Below are 25,273 nucleotides of genomic sequence, written 5' to 3'. Positions count from 1 at the left end.
CTCTCTTGGAACCAGACAATGAACAGTTGAAGCAGGACAAGTGCAGCACCCAGCCTGAAGCTGAGAGCCTGGGTGCATCCAAGCTGCCCTACTGGGAGGCCCCAAGGGAACAGCGCCAGGAAATGCATATCACAGATGCCCTCAGAAACAGAGAGACCCAAGGCCAAGGAGCGGTATGCAACAGCAAGCAGGCTTTAATCAGGGGTGAAAACCAGGGTGACCCTAGCTTCTTCGGTTACACTGACTTCTCTTTTATCCTCAGGACATAGACAGGAAGGAGGCCTGTTTTCTAACGACAACCTTTTTAGGAATCAGTCTGGAAAGGGAGCAGAAATCAGTCTCCATCCCCAAACTGTTTTACTTGCTGGTTCGGATCTCTCTCACTCTGGTTGGCTTGCGGTCTGTTTTCAAGCATTTTCCTTCCTTGAGAACAGGAGTCTTCTCACATTCATCTGTGTTTTGAGGCACTGGGTATAAGGGAAGAAACCTGGGAATTAAGCTGCCTTTACACTAGCTGTTCCCTCTGCCTAGAGCGCTCTTCCCCAGATATCCGCGTGGCTACTCCCTCATCTCCTTTACCCTTCAAATCGTTCCTCAAATATTACCTTCTCAACAAGGCTGTATTACAATCTGCTCCCTCTGCCAATCTTCCAGTTTTCCCAATCTCCCTTACTTTGCTCTATATTTTTTCATAGCTCTTAATAACTTCTGTCTTTGCTTTTCCAGCAGTATGAATATGATACGCCTAGTTATATCATAACATTTTATATATATATATATATATATATATTAAAAATATATTGACTGTGTCTTCGTATTAGTAGAATGTAAGCTCCACAAGAGCAGGAATTTTTGTTTTGCTGACTGATAAAGTGCATAGAAATGGCACACAAAAGGCACTCAACAAATGAGTGTCTGAATGAAAAGGGAAACCTAGGTTTGGATCTCGCCCTGTCGCTTTCCAGCCAGCTGTGCGCCTTTGACAATTTGCTCCTCCCTCGGGCCCAGTTTCTTCATCTATGAGATTGGAGTCCAAGCACCCACCTCACTGGATTATGCATGTGAAGTGCCTGGCAGGGTGCTGGGCACGAATAGATAGTTAATAAACGGGCCGGTCAATTGACCTAATTACTGCCCCTCTCAAACTCTTCACCTTCCCATCTGTTATAAGTACCCTTTACTCGGAGCCATCGCTAAGGCAATTAAGACCTTTAGGTCTGGGGCTGTGATGGGAGATGAGGGCATAAGGCCATGAAAAACCCAAAGATCTCAAGATTCTCTCTTTCCGGTGCCAGTTGAGCTGACTCAAGGGCAGCTGACCTCAGGCTCTCAGCAAGCCCTGCACCCCAATTACATGGCAGCAGAAGATCTGGAACCAATCTACTGGTCCTGTGAGAAATCTGAGCCCTCCTCTGACCTGCTAAACCACGTTTGACACAGTTGATTTTCTAAGCCCTCTGATCACCAGGGATCAAGCCTGCAGCAGGAAAAGAGACTCAGAGCTCACCAGGACCTCACGGGTGTGTGGAGAGGATCAGGCCGCTACGTGCACAGGGAACGCCTCCTACGCTTGGCACCTGTGGGATGAAGAGAGGATGCTCAGGAGCAGAGGTGAGGGTCCATGTCCTGCCTCCACCTCAACAGCTGTGGATTCTTTCATTTCCTAAGGTTGCCAAGCTTCAGTGTGCTTAGCTGTAACATGAAGATATTAATAGATTTTCATCCTCACTGGATTGCTATGGTGAGATACGCCTCTGAAGTGCTTTAGCACTTGCCTGGCACCTAGCTATAGTAATAGTCATTAGGTCATTTTCAAAGGCCTTTAAACACCAGATGAGTTCTATGGGACCCCCTTGCCCGTGGTGGCTTTGGCCAGTAAGAACCATACAAACTGTGGCTGTGAGGTAGGAAGAGGTGAAATATAACCATGCCTTCAGGGCTGTTCAACTCAATCGGCCAGAGAAGAGACAGCTTTCTCCAAAATCCAAAAAAAAAATTTTTTATGTCAATCTATTTATTTATTTTTATTGGGGTAAAGTTGATTTATAATATTATATAAGTTTCAGGGGTACAACATAGTGATTCACAATTTTTAAAGATTATACTCCATTTATAGTTATGATAAAATATTGGCTATATTCCCTGTACTGTACAATATACCCTTGTAGCTTATTTATTTTATATGTAGTAGTTTGAACCCTACCCCTATCCTGCCCCTCCTCCCTGCCCTCTCCCCACTGGTAACCACTAGTTTGTTCTCTGTATCTGTGAGTCTGTTTCTTTTTCTGTTATATTCACTAGTTTGTTTTATCTTTTAGATTCCACATGTAAGTGATATCACACAGTATTTGTCTTTCTCTGTCTGACTTATTTCACTTAGCATAATGCCCTCCAGGTCCATGCATGGTGTTGCAAATGGCAAAATTTCATTCTTTTTCTTAATGCCTGAGTAGTATTCTATTTTGTGTGCGTGTGCGTGCGTGTGTGTGTGTACACACACCACATCTTCTTTATTCATGCATCTGTTGATGGACACTTAGGTTGCTTCCATATCGTGGCTATTGCAAATAATGCTGCTATGAACACTGGAGTGTATATATCTTTTCAAATTAGTGTTTTCATTTTCTTTGGCTATATACCCAGGAGTGGAATTGCTGGATCATATGGTAGTTCTAATTTTAGTTTTGTGAGGACACTCCATACTGTTTTCCACAGTGGCTGCACCAATTTGCATTCCCATCAACAGTGTACAAGGGTTCCCTTTTCTCCACATCCTCACCAATATTTGTTATAAAGTCTGAAATTTTAATTTCTAATCCTTTCTGTCTGCCAAACAAAACCAATTCTGCAAATTATAATCTTTAGTTGGTGGCCAGAACTCAGGGGTGTATGAATGTGTTGTATGTGTATATGTATGTGTATATCATAAATCAAGAAACACAATTTACTCGTGCTGTAGAGTGAATAAACACAATTTATTCACTCTACAAATGTTTACTAGACACCCACTCTATGCGGTGCCTTCTGCTAGGCGCCCCTGCAATGAGATACAGGCTCTGCTCTCAAGGAGCTCACGGGTTGTGGAGGAGATGAGCACACAGACAATCCCAATAGGACTGGCACAGTATTTCACCAGAAACACTCCAAGGGTACCATACAAGCTCAGTAGAAGGGCAATTATCCTAGAAAGGGAGTTCAGAAAAAGCTTCTTAGAAGAAAGGACTTCTGGGCTGTTTTGAAAGATGAGTAGAACACGTGGAGAGGAAGGTACAGAGGCAAAGGTCATGCTCAGCTGGGTCACTTGGCTGGAGAGGTCACTGGAAGGGCCAGACCTTGCAGAGCCTTGAATACTAACGAGCATAATGTGCCAGGACTGGGCATACAGGCAGTCCCGTGTGCTACTGACACTGCAGTTTCGTAGACCCATGCATGACTCAATGCCAGTAACTAAGAGGGAGCAGCAGCTAGCTGCTCTCTATATTATCATATAGCTTCTTTAAGAAGATCTCCTGTTCTCTGTAAACTGGACATGAAACTCTTTTTCTTGGAATGGGAGGAAGAATGATCTTTGACTTGCCTCATTGTTGGAAAAAGCTTTGAAGTCCATTTTAATTCTAATATCCCAGAAAGTGTTTCCCAAACTTTGTTCCACTGAACCATAGTTTTTCCAAAGTGTTTAGTGAATTAAATAGTCTAAGGTCAAATAATTTTGAAAAAAGGTGTATAATTGAAAATCTCTCCCTCTTGGAAATTTATGATGTTCATTATAGGTGCTGAGAAGTCATGAAGTCATGAAGAAATCAGTTTACCTAGCTTTTTCAAATATATATGACTCAATAACCCCTTTTTTCACATAACACCCTTAAATAACACCCCCCTGACTTCCTTGGGAAAGGCTGTCCTTGGGAATATAGAAGATCTGGTTTCCTAATTATTACAATGAGAGTCAATCAATAACTCTAATCTGTTTTAAGGAAATGACACCCCCCTCAAATTTTTAAAGCTCTACATAACAGAGAAGTTAACAATGCTGTTAGTAATAGCAAAAACCTGCAAACAAATCAAATATCTTAAATAGGGATCAAGAAAATATGTAATGGTGTAACCATGTCAGAATATTATGTAGCCACTAATGATATTTATGAAGAACTTTTTAAGGGAATTCCCTGGTGGTCCAGTGGTTAGAACTCGGTGCTTTCACTGCTGAGGGCCTGGGTTCCATCCCTAGTGTGGCCAAAAAAAAACCTATAAAATTCATCAAATATATATGTTTTTAATATATCAATTATATCTCAATAAAGTTATTTTTTAAAAAAACCTATAAACTTGTTTGTAAAATAGCTGAAACACTATATATATATAGCATGTTCTCAACTACATATGAATATGCATAGAAAAAATGTTTTGGTTTAAATGTCTTCTGTGTCTAGTAATATTGTGGACTGGAGCCCCTGAAACCCTTCTGCTATACAATATCTAAAAAGAATTAAATTTTTAATGCCTCACTTTCATGTGGCTTAACAAATAAATTAAACCTGCAAGAAAGTAATGAAAGGCCAACGAAATTAGGAACTTGGACAGAGTGAGAGAACAGTGAGCTCTTAAGAGGCTGAAAACCTTTGAGTAGTCTAGAATACTCTAGAATGGTGGTTCTCAGCAGGGATGGCACTACCCCTGAAGGAGCGATTAGGAAATAAGTGGGGATATTTTTGGTTATCATAACTGGAGGCCACTGGTGGTACTTAAAGATGTTAGACATTCTGAAAGGCATAGGGCAGTTCCTCACAACAAAAAATCATCCTATACCCGCTCATGACTTTCAGATGAATCCCTGGCCATTGATGTAGGTGAAATACATGCTTATAATCATTTGAGCCTAGAGCTCAAATGATTTTAATATAGACAGAACTTTTCAGGAATTCAACCACTGTGGAAATCGAGGGAAAATTAAACTTCGTTTTATTTGGAAATTTGTCAAGAAATGTTTATCATTTTGGAAAACAATATTGCCAATGGCAATGCCACCATGATATTCAAGTCACCAATAGGCATACATATATCACTTTACAACTAAAGTGAATCTACACATGGTGAGTGAGCACTTGATTACTTCTTTGTGTCTTCTAGTACGGTGGAATCTGAGCATTTATATGTATATTAAAATACTTAAAACTTTACACCCAAACTACTCTTCTATTCTTCTTTATATCACATTTATGGCCTTGGGTTGATTTTGGTTGAAATAGTGCAGAATCATGTGCAATTGTCTACGAATTTCATTCCAATGAAGTAAAGGAGACATTACAAAATATTTTTTCTAAAAGGGGGCATTCAGTCTGATGGAATTAAAAATTACTGTAGCATAAAACTTGTTTTTCTCATTTAACAATAAGGTATAGAAATTTTTGCATATGTAGCATGCAAGTTCCATAGTTTAAATATTTACTATTAATGGACATATAGGATATTTCTAATTTGGTGCTGTTAGAAACAATGAATGTAATGAAATCGTCCCACGTTGTTGTGCACACGTGCAAGTATTTCTTAGGAATGGATATTGAGAAGTGAAGCTGCTAAATCAAGAGTAGAAATATTTTGGGCTTCCCTGGTAGTGCACTGGTTGAGAGTCCGCCTGCTGATGCAGGGGACTCCGGGAAGATCCCACATGCCGCAGAGCGGCTGGGCCCGTGAGCCATGGCCGCTGAGCCTACGCGTCCGGAGCATGTGCTCCGCAACGGGAGAGGCCACAACAGTGAGAGGCCCGCGTACCGCAAAAAAACAAAAACAAAAACAAACAAAAAAAAAGACTAGAAATATTTTAACTTTTAAAAGGTACTTGGGGAATGCCCTGGCAGTCCAGGGGTTAGAACTTGGTGCTTTCACTGATGAGGGCCTGGGTTCAATTCCTGGTCAGGGAAGTAAGATCCCACAAGCTGCATGGTGCATCCAAAAAAAAAAAAAAAAGGTACTGCCAAATTTCTTTCTAAAAAGGGATACCATTGGGAGATTGGGACTGACATATATACACTAATACGTATAAAATAGATAACTAATAAGAAGCTGCTGTATAAATAAATAAAATTTTTAAAAATGAATAATTAATTAAAAGTAAATAAAAAGGCATGCCAAGTTATGCTCCCACCAATAGTGTATAAAAAATGATCTTTTCCCCACATTCTTCCCAACACTTGAGTTTTTTGGTCTTTTCTTAAATTTTATATTGGAGTATAGTTGACTTACAATCCAGAATATGTTTTTTAAAAATCCTTATACAACTTAATAGAAAAGCAAACAAACAATCCAATTAAAAAATGGGGGGCTTCCCTGGTGGCGCAGTGGTTGAGAGTCCGCCTGCCAATGCAGGGGACGCGGGTTCATGCCCCGGTCCAGGAAGATCCCACATGCCACGGAGCGGCTGGGCCCATGAGCCATGGCCGCTGAGCCTGCGCGTCCAGAGCCTGTGCTCCGCAACGGGAGAGGCCACAACAGTGAGAGGCCCGCGTACCGCAAAAAAAAAAAAAAAAAAAAAAAATCGGGAGAGGCTCCGAATAGACATTTTTCCAAAGAAGACATACAAATGGCCAACAGGCACAGGAAAAGGTGCCCAACATCACCAGTCATCAGGGAAATGCAAATCAAAACCACAATAAAATATCACCTCACACCTGTAAGAATGGCCACTACCAAAAAGACAAGAAATAACAAGTGTTGGCAAGGACGTAGAGAAAAGGGAACCCTTATGTACTGCTGGAGGGAATGCAAAGTAGTGCAGCCACTACGGAAAACAGCATGGAGGTTCCTCAAAAAATCAAAGCTAGAACTACCATATAACCCAGTAGATCCACTTCCTGGCCTTCATCCTGTCAAATACAAATTGGCACTTGCCATCTACCTCTACAAGGATTAAATAATGTGCTGCTGCATCTGCTGACTTTCAACACCCCCTGAAAGGATTTCAGGCTGGAGAGCAGACATGAGGTTCTCTGTGCTCTGGGAAAACTGGCAGAACAGGTCTTCAGATAGTTAGGTATTTTCAGGAGCTGATTTTATGAGCCCAATTCTTATATCTCCTCATATCTAGTAAAGCACTAAAATCCTTCAGGGTGATGTCTGCTCCTCGTGACTAGCAGTAACCTTCTGCAAAAAAAATACGTACTTGATTGCATGTACTCCCCCTTCACCAAAATCACATATATACTGACCTCTCCCACTACCTCTTTGGAGCAGTTTCTCAGAGCTATCTGAAATGCTGTCTCCCAGGCTATAGTCCTCATTTTGCCCCAAATAAAATTTAACTCACAACTCTCATGTTGTACATTTTTTCTTAAGTCAACAATCCAAAAGAAACAAAATCACTATCTTGAAAATATATCTGGGGCTTCCCTGGTGGCGCAGTGGTTGAGAATCCACCTGCCAATGCAGGTGACACGGGTTCAAGCCCTGATCTGGGAAGATCCCACATGCCACGGAGCAACTAAGCCCATACGCCACAACTACTGAGCCTGTGCTCTAGAGCCCACGAGCCACAACTACTGAGCCCACGTGCCACAACTATTAAGCTCATGTGCCTAGAGCCCGTGCTCCACAACAAGAGAAGCCACCACAATGAGAAGCCCGCGCACCACAATAAAGAGTAGCCCCCGCTCGCCGCAATTAGAGAAAGCCCGTGCGCAGCAACGAAGACCCAACACAGACAAAAATAAATAAATAAAATAAATAAATTTATTAAAAATAAAAATAAAAGAAAATATATCTGCACCCCAGTGTTCAAGGCAGCGCCATCTGCAATAGCCAAGACAAGGAAACAACAAGAGTTCATCACGAGATGAATGGATTTTTTTTAAATGTGGCACATATACAATCAAACATTAGTTGTAAAAAGAAGGAAATCCTGCCATTTGAGACAACATGGATGGATCTCGAGGGCATCACACTAAGTGAAGTCAGACAGAGAAAGACAAATACCAATACTGTATGATCTCATAGGTGAAATTTTTTTAAAAAATCAAAAACAAAAAAATGAAACTGAAGCTATAGATACAGAGAACAGATTGATGGTCGCCAGAGGCAGTGGGTGAAATGGGTGAAGGTGGTCAAAAGCTACAAGTTTCCAATTATAAAATAAATAAGTCACGGGTGTGTAATGTACAGCATGGTGAGTATAGTTAATAATACTGTATTACATACTTGAAAGTTGCTAAGAGAGACCTTTTTTTTTTTTTTTTTAACCAGTCATCTTTTCCTGGGTGTTAATTCTGCATCAGGATATGAAAGGATTCAGGGGTGCCGGGCAAAAGTCATAGTCAGGAATGCAGAGTGTGCCCTCTTCAGAGGTACTCACTTGGCTGCTCATGTTTAAGTTCCTTGTAAGAACTGCAGTAGCTGAAAAGCACATAAGCTGCCAGCAACATAGAAAGCCCTACAATGCTCCCTTTCTTCATGTTGAAATACTTGTAATACCAGTAATAACCTCTTTGAAACGCTCCAGCAGTTCCTTTAAGGATGAAATCCCGCATTAGTATCCAGCTTGCCAGCTCCCTTAGTTTGACATTCAGGAGCTTCTTCTTCAGTGGTACAACTGATTCCATCTTGGAGTCCTGGCTGTCTGCCCCAATATCAACTTTTCCATGTTGAACAAAGTCTGAGGCATCACTAAAGGCCTTCCGACTTTCTTCATCTTCATAGGCTTTCTCACCACTATGAATTCTCTGATGCAGAAGAAGAGATGAATGTTTTCCAGGTATAAACGTTTTTCTATCACTGATTATTTTATAACTTGAATCCAAACCTGTACTCCAGTTTCTTGTTTCTTCCCTCACAACCATCCAGGGTTCTTTTCCTTGCTCCAATAACACAATTATGTCTGGCTTAGAAATGGAATGGCCCAGTGAGACCAAGTTACTATAGTTCTCCATCATCACATTGCAGTACAACTTCTTCTGAACAAGGTCGAGAATTCCCACTCATGCTGAAAGAACACTATGGCCACATACTTGAATGTTATTGGTCCATGGGCCACGATTTTAGACCTGCAAGAGCTGATCAGTCCTCAGGGTTCCTTTACCAGAAAAACAGAGTCCAGAAAACCCAGACCATCCCTTGCCAGCTTGGGGCTACCTCTGCACAGTCATTTCGCAGCAACCTATGCTAGTTTCTCGCTTGGATGGATGCCACTTACAGGCAGCTCCCAACAAGGAACATAGAAAAAGGCCCGAGGTGGAAGTCACCTTGTCAATTGTCTCAATCATTTTCTTTTTTTAGTATTTATTTATTTATTTGGCTGTGCCAGGTCTTAGTTTTGGCATGCAGGATCTTTAGTTGTGGCATACGGGATCTTTTTAGTTGTGGCATGTGGGATCTTTAGTTGTGGCATGCGGGATCTAGTTCCCTGACCAGGGATCGAACCCAGGCCCCCTGCCTTGGGAGCGCGGAGTCTTAGCTGCTGGACCACCAGAGAAGTCCCTGTCTCAATCTTTTTAATGTTTGTAAATCTTTAGAGATAAAAATTCTCATTTCAAGTTACATTTAGCTAACACTAATCAGGTTGAACAAACATCTTTTCAAATGATTCTTGGTCATGCTATTGCCTCAGTTAATTGAGAATTCACATGTTTTGTCCATTTTTTATTTTGGGTTGATTTGCAGAAGTACATATATTCTGACTACAAACTATTTGTTTGTTTAATATATATGTTGGAAATCAGTTTCTCCTAGTCTCTTGCCTATCTTTTAACTTTGGTCATATAGAAGTTTCAAATTTTGTTATAGTCAAATTTATCACTGGTTTTTTTTATTTCTTCATTGTTTTTGGTCTTCTTATAGAAGGCTTCCCCTACCTCTAGATATCATTTTCAATGGCTGCATAATATTTCATTGTATGGATATACCATAACTTGTGAAATTCTCTCTCACTACTGAAAATTTAAGTTGTCCCATCCATTCACTAATATAAATAATGCTATGAAAAACAACAAAGTGTTCAAGTTGATATTTTTAAATATATATCTTAGTTCCTAGCAAAATGAGCATAATAAATGTTTCTTGAATGAGGGAGGGGAAAATGCAGGACATTTTTTCCACACTCACTCAAGGCATGTTAAAAAAAATGCAGCCCAATGTACACCAAATTATTGGAGAATTAGCTCTACAATTCTACTTCTCCTTTAGCCCATCTAATCAAGGTTGACTCTGCCTCTAAAATCTAGGCATGGAAGTAAAGCTTCATCTTCCCTCTAAGGTTGCCTTTCCAAAGGGTGTGACAGCTATCTGAGACAGGCCTTTAACCACATACCTGAGTCATCCTTGTTATTGTGACTTCAGTTTTAGGGTGCCCTTTGCTTGGTGAGTCTTCAATGTTTACTTCTTAGAAGGTGGTAAATGAGCCTGAGAAGATGAGGTAGATGGAAGAGAAGCCTCCGGCTGGGCTGCCACAGATTTGTGAGAGGCAGCTCTATTTCCAGCAGGTGGAGCTTCATATGCTGGAGGTGGGGCTTCATTTCCAGCTGGTGGGGCTCCATACCCTGCAGGGAGGGCTTCATATGTCACTGGTGGGGTTCCATATCCCGCAGGTGGGGCTCCATATCCCCCAAGCGGGGCTCCATTTCCCACAGGTGATGCTCCATATCCTGGTGGTGGGGGTCTGTAGACCACAACTGGGTATGCTGAGAAGGAAAAATATCAGTTAGTCATTTTTTAGAGTAGACAAGGAATAAGTAAGAAGGAGGTAGAAGATAAAAAATAATACTGGGGCTTCCCTGGTGGCGCAGTGGTTAAGAATCCACCTGCGGGCTTCCCTGGTGGTGCAGTGGTTGACAGTCCGCCTGCCGATGCAGGGGACACAGGTTCGTGGCCCGGTACGGGAAGATCCCACGTGCCGCAGAGCGGCTGGGCCCATGAGCCATGGCCTCTGAGCCTGTGCGTCCGGAGCCTGTGCTCCGCGGTGGGAGAGCCCACAACAGTGAGAGGCCCGCGTACTGAAAAAAAAGAATCCGCCTGCCAATGCAGGGGACACGGGTTCAAGCCCTGGTCCGGGAAGATCCCACATGCTGCGGAGCAACTAAGCCCGTGAGCCACAACTACTGAGCCTGTGCTCTAGAGCCTGTGAGCCACAACTACTGAGCCCACGTGCTACAACTACTGAAGCCCATGCGCCTAGGGCCTGTGCCCTGCAACAAGAGAAGCCACCGCAATGAGAAGCCCCTGCACTGCACGAAGAGTAGTCCGTGCATGCTGCAACTAGAGAAAAGCCCTTGCGTGGCAATGAAGACCCAATGCAGCCAAAAATAAATAAATAATTAAAATTAAAAATAATAATAATAATAATACTGAAGCAAACTGACACAGGAAGAGAATTCAGGCAGAACAATGCAGAAGCCATATTCTTCAGCCATCACCAGCTGAAGGCTTTATCATTTCTTGTTGTGGAAGAATTCAAATCAACATGAAAACAACCCTATAGTTATATCTCTACATTACTTATAGTTGTACCCAGATACATACTTAATAAAGTTTGTTTTGATGATACAAAAGTAATAAATGCTCAATGAGGAATATGTATTTGGGAAATAGAGAAGAGATAAAATTTTAAAAGTCATCTATAATTCCATAATCAAACACAAAAACTTAATATTTTGGTGCATTTATTGGTAGGATCTCTGTTAATCTTTTTTATACGATCATGATTATAACAACCATACAATTTTTTAAAAATCTGGCTCTTTTTACTTGACATTATGAGAAAGTTCTTTATATTATTAATGTATTTCATAAATTAAAAGCTGGACTATATTTTATCATGCTGATAAGTGCTACTTATGATAAGTGCTCCCTGGTTGTTGGAGAGCATGTTGCTTCCAAATTTCCAATTAATATTATAATAAACATGAGTTTTATTTATTTCCTTGGCTACATTCCCTAAGTGATTTGACTGTATCAGTGTGAATGGACTGTCAAGTTACTTTTCCATAATCCATATTTATGTTTAAGCTATGTAGAAAACACATTAAAAGAACTGTCTTAAAGATGCTCAAAGAACTAAAGGAAAATGTGGAGAAAGTCAAGAAAATTGTATATGAACAAAATACAAGTATCAATAAAGAGATAGAAAACCTAACAAGAAAAGAAACAAACAAAAAATTCTGGAGCTGAAAAGTACAATAACTGAAATGAAAAATTCACTAGAGGAATTTACATTCAGATTTGAATAGGCAAAAGAAAGAATCGGTAAACCTGACTACAGGACAATAAAAATTGTTGATACTGAGGAACAGAAAGAAAAAGACTGAAGAAAAGTGATCAGAGCCCAAGGGACCAGTGGGACACTACCAAGCAGACCAACATACACATTGTGGAAGTTCCAGAAAAAGAAGAGAGAGAGAAAGATGTAGAGAAAATATTTGAAGAAATAATGGCTGAAGACTTCCCAAATCTGATGAAAGACATGAATATAAACATCAAAGAAGCTCAATAAACTCCAAGTAAGATGAACTCAAAGAGATCCACACTGAGACACATTATAATCAAACTTTCAAAAGCCAAAGATAAAGAGAGAATCTTGACAGCAGCAAGAGAGAAGTGAATAATCACATACAAGAGATCCTCAATAAGAAAGTCAGCAGATTTCTCACCAGAAACGTTGGAGGCTAGAAATAAACTGTCCAACAAGAATCCTATATCTGGCCAAACTCCTGTGAGAGTGAGAAAGAAATTAAGATGTTTCCAGATAAACAAAAGCTGAGGGAGTTCATTACTACTAGACTTGCCCTGCAAGAAATGCTTAAGGGAGTCCTACAAGGTGAAATGAAAGGACACTAGACAGTAATCTGAAACCATATGAAGAAATAAAGGTTTCAATAAAGGTAAATCATTGAGCAATTATAAAAGCTAATATTATTATAACAATGGTTTGTAATTCCATTTTTGTTTTCTACATAACTAAAGAGACTAATGCATTTAAAAGAATTATTAGGTTATGTTTTGGGGGGCACAATGTATAAAGATGAATTTTGTGACATCAACTGAAAGGGGTGAAGACAGAGGGGCTGTAAAGGTACAGAGTATTTGTATGTTACTGAAGTTAAGACAGTAAAAATTCAAATTAGTGTTATAACTTTAGGATGCTAGATATAACCCCCATGGTAGCCACACACACACACACACACAGAGAACAGCTATGAAATATAAACAAAAGGAAATGAGAGTAGTGGGAGTCAAGATGGCCATGTGGGAAGACATGGAGTTAGTGTCTCCCCACAACTAGGGCACCTGCCAGCCTCTGGTGGGGGACTCTGATGCCCAAGGAGACAGAAGGAACCCCAAAGTGAACCAGTTGGTCATAGGGGACTGAGGGGGGAGGAGAAGTGGAGGCCAGACAGGATCAGCGCCCCTGAGGCTGGGGAGATCAGGAGAAGCAGCTGGGAGGGACTCTCTGGGAAGAGCAGGAGAGGAGTGGAGGGTGATTGCCTGGCCCACTCAGGCCGGGGAGCCTGCTGAGCTCCCAGACCGGTACCCACCCCATCCAGGCCGCGTGGGTCCTGGGGGCATAGAAGGGAGGTCAGAGAGATCAGGAGTCAAAATCAACTAAACACAAAAGAAGACAGTAATGCAGGAAATGAGGGTCAAAAAAGCTATAACGCATATAGAAACCAAATAGTGAAATGACAGAAGTAAGGCCCCCATCATCAGTAATTACTTTAAATGTAAGTGGATTAAATTCCCCAATCAAAAGACAGAGATTGGTAGAATGAATAAAAATTCATGATTCAACTGCATGCTGTGTGTATGAGACTTATTCTAGATACAAAGACATAAATAAATCGAAAGTAAAAGGTTGGAAAAAGATATTCCACGTAAATAGTAACCAAAAGAGAGCAAAAGTGGCTATACTAATATCTGACTAAATAGACTTTACATCAAAAAGATTATGAGATAAAGAAGGAAATTACATATTAATAAAATGTTCAGTACAGCAAAAGGATATAACAATTATAAACATTTACACACCTAATGACAGACCATCACGTATATGAAGCAAAAACTGACAGAATTGAAGGAAGAAATAGACAGTACTACAATAATAGTTGTAGACTTCAATATCCTTCACTCACAATGATGGCTAGAACAACCAGACAGAAGATAAATAAGGAAATAGAGGACATAAAAAATACAACAAACCAACTGGATCTAACAGACAAATATATGACACTCTACCCAACAACAATAGAATACACATTCCTCTCAAGTATACATGGTACATTTTTCAGAATAGAACATATATTAGGCAACAAAGTAAGTCTGGATAGATTTTAAAAGATAGATGTCATACAAAGTAGCTTCTCTGACCACAAAGGGATGAATTTACAAATCAACAACAGAAGTAAAACTGGAAAAATTACAAATTTGTGGAAATTAAACACCGCACTCTTAAACCACAAATGGATCAAAGAAGAACTCACAAGGGAGGTTATAAAATACTTAGAGATGAATGAAAATGAAAACACAACATACCGGGACTTCCCTGGTGGTCCAGTGGCTAAGACTCGGTGTTCCCAATGCAGGGGACCCAGGTTTGATCCCTGGTCAGGGAATTAGATCCCACATGCCACAACTAAGAGTTTGCATGCCACAACTAAAAGATTCCACATGCCACAACCAAGACCCGCTGAAGCCAAATAAATAAATAAATTTTTTGAGCTTTTTTTTGTTTTTAATTATTATTATTTTTTTTAATTTTTATTTTTTGCAGTACGTGGGCCTCTCACTGTTGTGGCCTCTCCTATTGCGGAGCACAGGCTCCGGACACGCAGGCCCAGCGGCCATGGCTCACAGGCCCAGCTGCTCCGTGGCATGTGGGATCTTCCCGGACCGGGGCACAAACCTGCATCCCCTGCATCGGCAGGCGGACTCTCAACCACTGCACCACCAGGGAAGCCCCTAATTTATATTTTTATACAGCAGGTTCTTATTAGTTATCTATTTTATACATATTTGTGTATATATGTCAATCCCAATCTCCCAATTCATCCCACCACCACCCCACATAATAAATAAATATTTAAAACAAACAAACAAAAAACACCATATACCAAAGCTCAAAGGATGCAGCAAAAGCAACGCTAAGGGGGAAATTTATAGCTAAAATCACAGTAAAAAACAAAAAAGATCCTAAGTCAACAACCTAACTTAAAAACTTAAAGAATTAAGAAAAGAAGAACAAACTAAATCCAAAGTTAGCAGAAGGAAGGAAATAATAACAATTAGAACATAGATAAATGAAAAAGAGAATAGAAAAACAATAGAGAAAATCAGTGCAGCCAAAAGCTGGTTCTTTGAAAAGATCAACAAAATTGAGAAACCTTTAGCTAGACTGACCAAGAAAAAAAGAGAAGATTCAAATTATTAAAATTAGAAATGGAAGTGGGTACATTACTACTGATTCTACAGAGATAAGAAGGATTATAATACGCTACTATGAACAACTGTATGTTAGCAAATTGGATAGCCTAGAAGAAATGGATAAATTCCTAGAAGCCTAAAACCGATAACACTAAATCATGAAGGAATAGAAAATCTGTATAGACCTAGTAAGGAGACTGAATCAATAATTTAAAAAATCTCCCAACAAAGAAAACACCTGGACCTGATTGTGTCACTGCTGAATTCTACTAAACACATAAAGAACTAATACCAATCTTTCTCAAACTTTTCCAAAAAATTGAAGATGAGGGAACACTTCCTAACTCATTTTATTACCTATTGTGAATAATGCTTCTATGAACATGGTGTACAAATGTCTCTTAGACCCTGCTTTCTATTCTTTTGGTATATACCCAGAAGTGGAATTGCTGGGTCATTAAAAATGTTTTTAGGAACCTCCATACTATTTTTCACAGTGGCTGTCCCACCAACAGTATATAAGCATTCCAATTTCTCCACATACTTGCCAACATTTGTTGTTTACTGGTTTTTTTTTGATAGCAGCCATCCTAATGGGCAAGAAATGAAAACTTATGTTCTCACAAAAACCTGTACCAAAACCTGCAACCAATCCAGATATACTTGAGCTGCTGAATGGTTAAACAAACTGTTGTACATCTATACCATGAACTATTACTCAACAAAAAGAAGGAACAAATTATTGATACATGCAACAACCTGGGTGAATCTTGAGGAATAATGCTGAGTGAAAAAAGTATATCCCAAAAGCTTACATACTACATGATTCCATTTATATAACAATCTTGAAATGTCAAAATTATAGAAATGGAGAACAGATTAGTGGTTGCCATGCGTTAAAGAGGAGGGGGAGGAAGGAAAGTAGGTGTAGCTATAAAAAGACAAACAGAAGTGATCCTTGTGGTAATGTAAATGTTCTGCATTTTTATTGTATCCATGTCAATACCCTGGTTGTGATATTATACTATAGTTCTGCAAAATGTTACCAGTGGGAGAAACTAGGTAAAAGGTATAAAGAATATCTCAGTATTATTTCCAAAAATGTATGGGAATTTACAATTATCTCAAAATAAAAAGTTTAATTAAAAAACCATAATTATAGCAATAGACAATCCAAAAAGGAAACTAAGAAAACAATTACATTTACAATATTATCCAAAAGAATAAAATACCTAGGAATAAATGTAACCAAGGAGGTAAAAGACTTGTGCTTTGGGACTTCTCTGGTGGTGCATTGAGAAGACTCCACGCTCCCAATGCAGGAGGCCCAGCTTCGATCCCTGGTCAGGGAACTAGATCCCACATGTGTACCGCAACTAAGAGTTCGCATGCCACAACTAAGGATCCTGCATGCTGCAACTAACACCCAGTGCAACCAAATAAATAAATAAATATTTTTTTAAAAAGACTTGTGCATTGAAAACTACAAAACGTTACTGAGATAAATTAAAGAAGACCTACATAAATAAAAAGAGTTCCTATGTTCATGGGTTAGAAGACAATATTAAATTAAGATAGCAATTCCCCCAAAACTGATCTACAAATTAAATGCAATCCCTATCAAAATTCTAATGGTCTTTTTGCAGAAATGTAAAAGTTGATTCTCAAATTCATATGGAGCTATAAGGGACCATGGATGGCCAAAACAATATTGAAAAAGAAATACAAAATAGGAGGACTCACACTTCCCTATTTTGAAACTTACTACAAAGTTACAGTAATCAAAATAATGTGGTACTGGCATAGGATAGACTCATATACCAATGGGAATAGAACTGAGAGTCCAGAAATAAACCTAAACATCTATTACCAATTGATTTTCAACAAGGGTGCCAAGACCACCCAGTGGGGAAAGAATAGTGTCTTCAACAAATGATTCCTGGACAACTGGATAAGCACATGCAAAAGAACAGAGCTGGACCCTAACCTTACTCCATATACAAAAATTAACTCATAGAGACTTCCCTGGTGGTCCAGTGGTTAAGACTCCATGCTCCCAACGCAGGGGGCCCGGGTCCGATCCCTGGTCAGGGAACTAGATCCTGCATGCCGCAACTAAAAGATCTTGCATGCCGCAATGAAGATCTTGCATGCAGCAACAAAGATCCCATGTGCCACAACTAAGACCCGGTGCAGCCATATAAATAAATATTCTTTAAAATTAAAAAAAAAATAACTCGTAATGAATCAATAACTGAAATATAAGAGCCAAAATTATAAAACTCTTAGATAAAACATAGGGGTAGATCTTCATGACATTGGACTTGGCAATGGATTCTTAATTTGATACCAAAAGCACAACTAACAAGAGAAAAAAATAGATAAATTCATCAAAAATTAAAACTTTTGTGCATCAAAGGATATTCTCAAGAATGTAAAAGATGACCTACAGAATGGGCAACATATTTGCAAGTCCCATATCTGATAAGGATATCCAGAATATATAAAGAACTCTTACAACTCAAACAATGAAAAGACAAACTACCCAAGTTAAAAATGGGCAAGGACTAGAATAGATATATCTCCAAAGAAGATATGCAAATGGCCAAGAAGCACATGAAAAGATGTTCAATATCATTTATCATCAAGGAAATGCATATTAAAATTATAATGAGATATCTCCTCACAATCACTAGGATGGCTTTAATATAAACAACAAGCAAAAAAAAGTTAAGTAACAAGCATTGGCAAGGATGTGGAGAAATAGGAAATTGTACATTGCTGGTGAGAATACAAAACAGTGCAGTTGCTGTGGAAAATAGTTTGGTGGTTCCTCAAAAAAGTTAAACATTAAATTACCATATGACCCAATAATTCCAAATGTAGGTATATACCCAAGAGAAATGAAAACTTATCTCCACCTGGAAACCTATATACAAATGTTTGTAGGAGATATTATTCATAATAACCAAAAGGTGGAAACAAGCCAAATGTTAATCAGTGGATGAATGGATAACAAACTATGATACATGCAATGGAATATTAGTCAGTCACAAAAAATGAATAAAGTACTGATAATGCTACAACTTGGATGAACCTTGAAAATATTATGCTAAGTGAGATAAGCCAAACACAAAGGTCACATGTTGCTTGACTCCTTTTATGTGATATACACAGAATACGCAAAGCAGATTAGAGGAAACCAAGAGATGTGGGGAGGGGACAATGGGGAATGATTACTTAGTGGGTATGGGGTATTCTTATGGAGTGATGAAAAAGTTTTGTTTTGTTTTTTTGGCCTCGCCACGCAGCATGCGGGATCTTAGTTCCCCGACCAGGGGTCAAACCTGCGTCCCCTGCAGTGGAAGCGTGGTCTTAACCACTGGACTGCCAGGGAAGTCCTGAAAAACTTTTGAAACTAGAGAGAGCTGGCGGTTGCACAACATTGTGAATACGCTAAATACCACTGAATTGTACATTTTAAAATGGTTAATTGTACGTTATGTGAATTTCAACTCAAAAACGTTTTTATAAAACTTTAGCAACACTTACTTTTAGATCTTGAATATTAGATTTTAGTAACCCTTAAAAACTAAGGTAACTATTAAGACTATAGATAACTATCCTTCAGCTGTATACAAAACTAAATAAGCCGATGGACATGTACGTCATGCTCCAAGGAGAACCCAAGAGACAGCCTGCATTTGGGGGTCTGTTGGTAACCTGTTAGGAGACTTTTTGTGGTCCACCAACAGACTGTGGACCGTAGTTGAGAATCACTGATCTATGTCTCCTGGGAACATGACTCAGCAGCTATGGACAGGCACGACTGTTAAAGGAAAGTGTACAGGGCATAAAGCCGAGGACTGGAGTCCTCGGTGAGGTTGAAGGGCATGGCACAAGCATGATGGCTATGCTTGTGTGAAAGGGGAAGGGGGAAGTTGGCAAGAGCACATGTTTCTGCTCAGGCTGTAAGCAGGAAGTGGCTGTTCCCACTGATGGGAGTTGCCCAGGTATGCTCCATATTTGTACATTATAGTTAAAAGTAAACCTGAAATGGAAGCCTGTCATTTACTGACTTGCCACTGAGTTTTAGTCTGGAAATGAAGTCATGGACTCAACCATTTTCCAGCCCCCCAAACCTCTGCTGCTTCTTCTGCAGCAGAATTGGAGGCAAGGTAGCAGTGAATAGATCTTTGAGCCCCTGGCGTACCTTTCCACCTCCCAGGAAGAACCTCCATGCCATATCTTACCTGGACAAGGCGTCTGTTGGGTGCACATCATGCCCCCTGGTGCAGTAATTATATAGGGTCCTGAAGTGCCGAACCAGTAATTTACACTTCCAAGTGGAATTCCTCTGGCAGCTGAGAAGACAAGTTTGGCAAAATAGGGACTCTTTAATTCTTTTAAGTCAGATGTACAGCAGCTAGCAACCAAATAATTAACAGAGTATTAACCATCACCTTACATGTGTGTCCAACAATGTCCCCAGGATACGAGATTAAAAATATACATTGCCCTTGTCCTCAACTGTATGCTTCTTGAAGGCAGTGATTGTGTATATTTGCCTGTGCTTATTGAAGGCCTAGCATAACACCCACCATGATAGGTATTCAGAAAAAATTTCCAAGTGAGAATTCTATCAAGTTGGCAAGTCCATTAAAGGCCAATGTAATGGCAGTACTAAAGAAAGCACTTCTGTTTGTCTCCCTCTGCCTCTCTCTTAAAAGGACACTTTTGATGGTATTTGAGGTCCACTTGAATAATCCAGAGTAATCCCCTCATCTCAAGATCCTTAATTATATCTGAGAAGGCTTTTTTTTTTTTTTTTTTTTTTTTTTACAAACAAGGTAACATTCACAGATTCTGAGGATTAGGACACAGATTATATCTTTGGGAGCCATTATCAGCCTGCCACACTAATTTCTGGCCTATGGCATATGACCAGAAGTAATGTACACTGCTTCCAGGCCTGACCCATGAAAACTTCCCAGGTGAGATCTTTACTCTCTTCCCCTCTCTGCTCGCTACCCAAAGAGGTCTTGGAAGCCATGTGTTAACGATGGCAGAGACTCTATTACCCTGGGTCCCTGAAGGGCTATGTGGAACAGAGCCCCTTTTCACCCCTGCTGATTGGCCTTTATATAAGCAGTAATATCCATTATCTTAAGCCATTGATAATTTGGGGTTTATCTGTTTCAATAGCTAGCATTATCTTAACTAATTCACTCTGAATCTAAAGTTGTCATCCTTCCCTGTTACCCTCCCTTTCAATATTCTATTAGTATCCCCTTTCAGAATAAGTCATTATTTTATTCACTTACATGTTTGCTTATTTCTTATATGACTCTCACTAGACTGTAAGTTTAACAAAAGCAGGGACTATGTACTTATGTCTCGTTCACTGTTGTGTTCCCAATTGTCGCTCCTAGTGTTTGGCACACAATAGGTACTCAATACATGTTTGCTAAAAACTTAAATCAAAGAGCCCTGACAAAGCAACTCTGCTGAGGCGAAAGGAATCTTTCCTGGTCATATAATCAGCTCATGATGCATGATGGGTGTTTAATTCCAAAGGCCTCAAGGAAGCCCATTCACAAGACCTGACTCTTGCCAGGGGAGTAGGCATAGGCTTCCACACCTAAACCATGACATAATCAGACCCAGAGCAGTTTCAGACATTGGGCCAAGTTCATATAAGTTGCCTAAATCCTTTCCAAGTGGCTGTGCAATGGCTGAGACACTGACCTACCTTTGCAGGCCAAGAAGCAGAACTTAATGAGAGCACGAAGAGAATCCCCTGAAGTTGCCTGACCCTTATCTCATAATCCTAAAAATAAGCCCCCTCAGTACTGTGAGGCCAAAAATAAGAGTGAATTCAAGACCCAGAATGCAATTGTCCTGAGTTCCCCAGACATCTGTAGCAAAGGGGAACTGGATTTCCAAGTGTCCCCTGACCCGGATTCTTCATAGCTACACTCCCTCTGTCTGTAGGACACTCTGTTATCCAATGTCAGGCTTCCAGATGCTGTCTGCCCTCTGGACCATGAAGAGCTGCCAGTTGGGTACAGCTTGTGAACTCCTTGGCCTTTATATATTTGCACTGTATTTTTAACAGTAACTGCAACAAATTTTCTTACTCCTCAATTTTCTCTAACATCGTTCTTCATCACCCCTCTTCTCCAGCAGTTCACTGAAATCTCTTGATAATTCTGCCAAAAACCTCAAATTTCCTCATGCAATGCACATTTTTCAGTCTTCATTTTACCAAACATCTCTCCAGCAGCTGACAGATGACTACCCAGTAATGCTTGAACCTTTCTCCTCCCTTGACTTCCAGGATAATGAACTCACTTGATTCTTCTCTCACCTCTCAGTCAGCCCCTTCTCAATCTCCATTGAAGGTCACCCCTTCCTACCTATCCTTTAAATATTGAGGACCCTTGGCATACCATCCTTAATTCACTGAATGAGCCCATCATTCACATGGCTTCAGAGATGACCGATGTGCTGAGGATTTCCAAATCAGTGTCTTGATACAGTGCATCTTTGGAGCTCCAAGCTGCATGTCTACTGCCTCTAGCAGCTTGTGTACCTCACACTTAATATGGTGCAGGGGTTAAGAGTGTAGGCTCAAAAGGACACAACATCTTTTATACAGTATTCCTGCCAAAATACATGACCTGAATATAATCATGAGGAAACAGACAAACACAAATTAAGGGATATTCTACGAAACAATAAGGCTGTATTCTTTTTAAAATGTCAGGGTCATGAAAGACAAAAAGAAAGGCTGAGCGCAGACTAAAGGAGACCAAAGAAATAGGACAACTGAATTCAATATGTGATCTGGGATTAGATCCTGGATTGGAAAAAAAAAATGCTATTAGAATTAGGAATAGTAATGGTCAATCATTTGAATTTGAATAATCAATAGTATTGTTTCAATGTTAAATTTTCTGATTTGATAAGCACACTGAGGTTAGATGAGAGAATGCCCTTGTTCTTAGGAGATACACACTGAAATATTTAGAAATGAAGGAAATGATCTTTGTGACTTACTCCCAAATAGTTCAAACAAAAGCAGGAAAAAAAAAGAATAACATAAAGCAAACGTGGGGACTTCTCTGCTGGCGCAGTGGTTAAGAATCCGCCTGCCAATGCAGGGGACACGGGTTCGAGCCCTGGTCTGGGAAGATCCCACATGCCGCGGAGCAACTAAGCCCACGCGCCACAACTACTGAGCCCGCGCACCTAGAGCCCGTGTTCTGCAACAAGAGAAGCCACCGCAATGAGAAGCCCGTGCACCACAATGAAGTGTAGCCCCCACTCACCGCAACTAGAGAAAGCCTGCGTGCAGCACTGAAGACCCAACACAGCCAAAAATAAATAAACAAATAAATTTATTATTTTTAAAAAAGCAAATGTAGGAAAATGTTAATAATGGGTTAATCTAGATGAAGGTCCATGTGAGTTCGCTGTAATATTCTTAAAACTTTCTATAGATCTTATTTTTTTTCAAAATGAAAAGTTTAAAGAGAGAGAGTATGTTTAAGGTTCAAATTCCAGCTCCACCACTTGCTAACTGTATAGCCTTGAGAAATTATATAACCATCACTGACTCAGTTTCCCTAGCTATACATTGGGGATAATGATAGAACCTACATCATAAGTTTTTGTGAGGATTAAATAAATTAACACATGTAAAGGCCTTGGAACACTGCCCAGTATATGATAAGCATTCAATAAGTGTTAGCCAGTATTAATTACTATGTCTAAAGTTGAACTCAATTCCTCTCCAATTTAGACTATCGCTTATACTCATTTTTTTTTTTTTTCGGCCATGTGGCTAGCAGGATCTTAGCTCCCTGACTAGGGATGGAACCCGGGCCAATCCCCAACCACTGAAAGCATCGAGTCCTAACCACTGGACTGCCAGGGAATTCCCTAGACTATCTCTTATACACTTGACTATGGTCTATAGCATCATGATCCAGTCAGTCTTCTAAGGTAGAAAATTCATTACATTCGTCTGTGTGTCCCCAGAACTTTGCCCATGCCTCTATTACAGCACATGCCATAAGATAGGATAATGTATTTGCATATGTCTATCTCTACTGGACTGTGTTTGTCTCAACTAGACTGGAGTTGGGAGTGGAGAAGGCAAGGGAGAAAGGGGAAGAGCATTCCAGACAGAGCAAATAGCATGAAGGCTCAGAGGTGGGAAGGCAAGGCACAAAGAAACCCAGTTGGATTGGAGTACAAAAGGTGAGAGAATGAGGGATATAAAGTGAGGCTAGATTGAATTAAAATATAACATAAAAAGATTATTTGTATCCTCTGGTACATCCATTAGATCAGTGCTGCAGGGCTTGATGGTACCTCTACCCATGCTTTAGTCCCATGGAAGATGGGAATTAAACCTAAGAGAAGCAAAGGCAAAGTCAGAAAGGAGAGAAGACAAAAAGCCATGCCAGAGGAAGAAGAGCCAAGGCCACGCTACCGAAAACAAGACTACTCAGTGATACATGAGACCGGCACTTAAATGGACAAAAGACTATCAGGTATAATTAGCTGTTCAGGTGTCTGACGGTAAGCTCCCATTAGACTGCAAACTCCTTCAGGACAGGGAGGGACTAAATCTTGTGTTCCTAGCACATAGTATGTTACTTGGCACATAGTCAGTAGGCTCAGGAAATGCCCGCTGAATACATGTGCAAATATCAACCGCCTGACCACAGAGGCCAGAAGTCTTCACTAGCTAACAGTCTTACTTCAATTACACAGGCCCCCAAACCCCAAAGTGCTTGATAATTTTATAAGCATCGCTCACCAGCAGAGGCAGCTTTCATCAACAGCTGGGCAAATTCAATGGCACCTCCTTTTCTGAAGGATAATTTAAAAATAGCCTGTCCTTCCCAGCCACCTGGAGGAAGAAACGGCACACACTCACTAAGAGGCTGGCATGCTGTAACAGAAGGACTGCCACAAACAATAAGAGAAGCACTACCCAATGAAGCAGGGGCCAAGTCTGAATCTTAAACCTTCTGGAAGCTTTTGAGAAAAAATACACTTCTGAGGGGGGACACTTACCATCCGGAGCTGCCTGAATGGTTCCTTTAATGTAGTTGGGGGCAAAGATTGGTTGTTGAATGGTGCAATTACTCATCAGACCAAATGGCATCATAAAAGAAAGCATGGGGTCACTGACTAAGTGTGAAGTCACGAAGATCACCTAAGAGAGAAAAGAAACTTTGGAAAAGGAATGCAATTTATCCATGGATTGAGACATATAAGAGCAATTCTGAAGTTAAGGCTGCTTTGGCATTCTGGCCTAATTGAGAAGCATGACCAATTTTCTTCCATCACACTTCAACATGGAAAATCTCAAAGGAGAAATGGTTTAAAATACTTTGAAAGTCAATGTTTAACCTCTCTCCATTTTAAGGAAAAATGTAGAGTTAATCAGATCAAAGGAGAAGTAGAAATTACCCGGTATGAAGTGAGAAACAATGTTCCTCTTTTTGTACCATTAAAGAGATCATATCCCACTGGTTGCTGTAGGAAGGAGAGGTCCACATCCTGACTCTGCTTCAAGACACTGCAGAAAAGACAGGGCAGACAGCACACAATTTAGAATCTATATAAAATTATACAAACAGAGCTCGTAGCATAGTTTCTAGCCTGGAGGGAGATTTTAATAAAAGTTACTTGCTGCTGCTACTGCTACTACTATTTTATTAAAATAGAAAGGAATTTAAATGATCTTATTCTCTGACAATTCACACTTATTATTCTTCTTTATCATTGGGTTCTTTTTTTAAAAAAAATTAGTTCCCCCACTCTTTTATTAATTAATTAATTAATTTATTATTTTTGG

The 25,273-nt window shown here is 40.0% G+C and overlaps 1 protein-coding gene and 1 pseudogene across 2 annotated transcripts in view; both read right to left on the bottom strand.

Annotated features, from left to right (window-relative positions):
* Positions 1-292: 292 nt before the first annotated feature.
* The window catches only part of WBP2NL (WBP2 N-terminal like), a 36,874-nt gene continuing 11,893 nt past the window's right edge, over positions 293-25,273 (bottom strand). The window contains exons 2-8 of one of the 2 annotated variants that reach the window (XR_010932845.1): positions 24,886-24,994; positions 24,487-24,628; positions 24,227-24,319; positions 19,647-19,757; positions 10,292-10,661; positions 1,508-1,577; positions 293-467 (exon numbers count right to left, since the gene is read on the bottom strand). Coding sequence is in view for 1 of the 2 variants with exons in the window: in XM_067698752.1 (XP_067554853.1) it covers positions 10,357-10,661; positions 19,647-19,757; positions 24,227-24,319; positions 24,487-24,628; positions 24,886-24,994 (760 nt within the window). In the remaining variant the exon portion in view is untranslated. Of the gene's footprint in view, positions 468-1,507; positions 1,578-9,128; positions 10,662-19,646; positions 19,758-24,226; positions 24,320-24,486; positions 24,629-24,885; positions 24,995-25,273 lie in introns of those variants that run through there. The other variant, XM_067698752.1, reaches the window with a different exon arrangement.
* On the bottom strand, positions 7,862-8,833 carry LOC137203013 (ATP synthase subunit f, mitochondrial pseudogene; annotated as a pseudogene).

This window comes from Pseudorca crassidens, chromosome 11 (assembly GCF_039906515.1).
Source record: "Pseudorca crassidens isolate mPseCra1 chromosome 11, mPseCra1.hap1, whole genome shotgun sequence".
Taxonomy (NCBI): Eukaryota; Metazoa; Chordata; class Mammalia; order Artiodactyla; family Delphinidae; genus Pseudorca; species Pseudorca crassidens.
The sequence above is the reverse complement of the archived record's forward strand: the minus strand, read 5'-3'. Positions and strand labels throughout refer to the sequence as shown.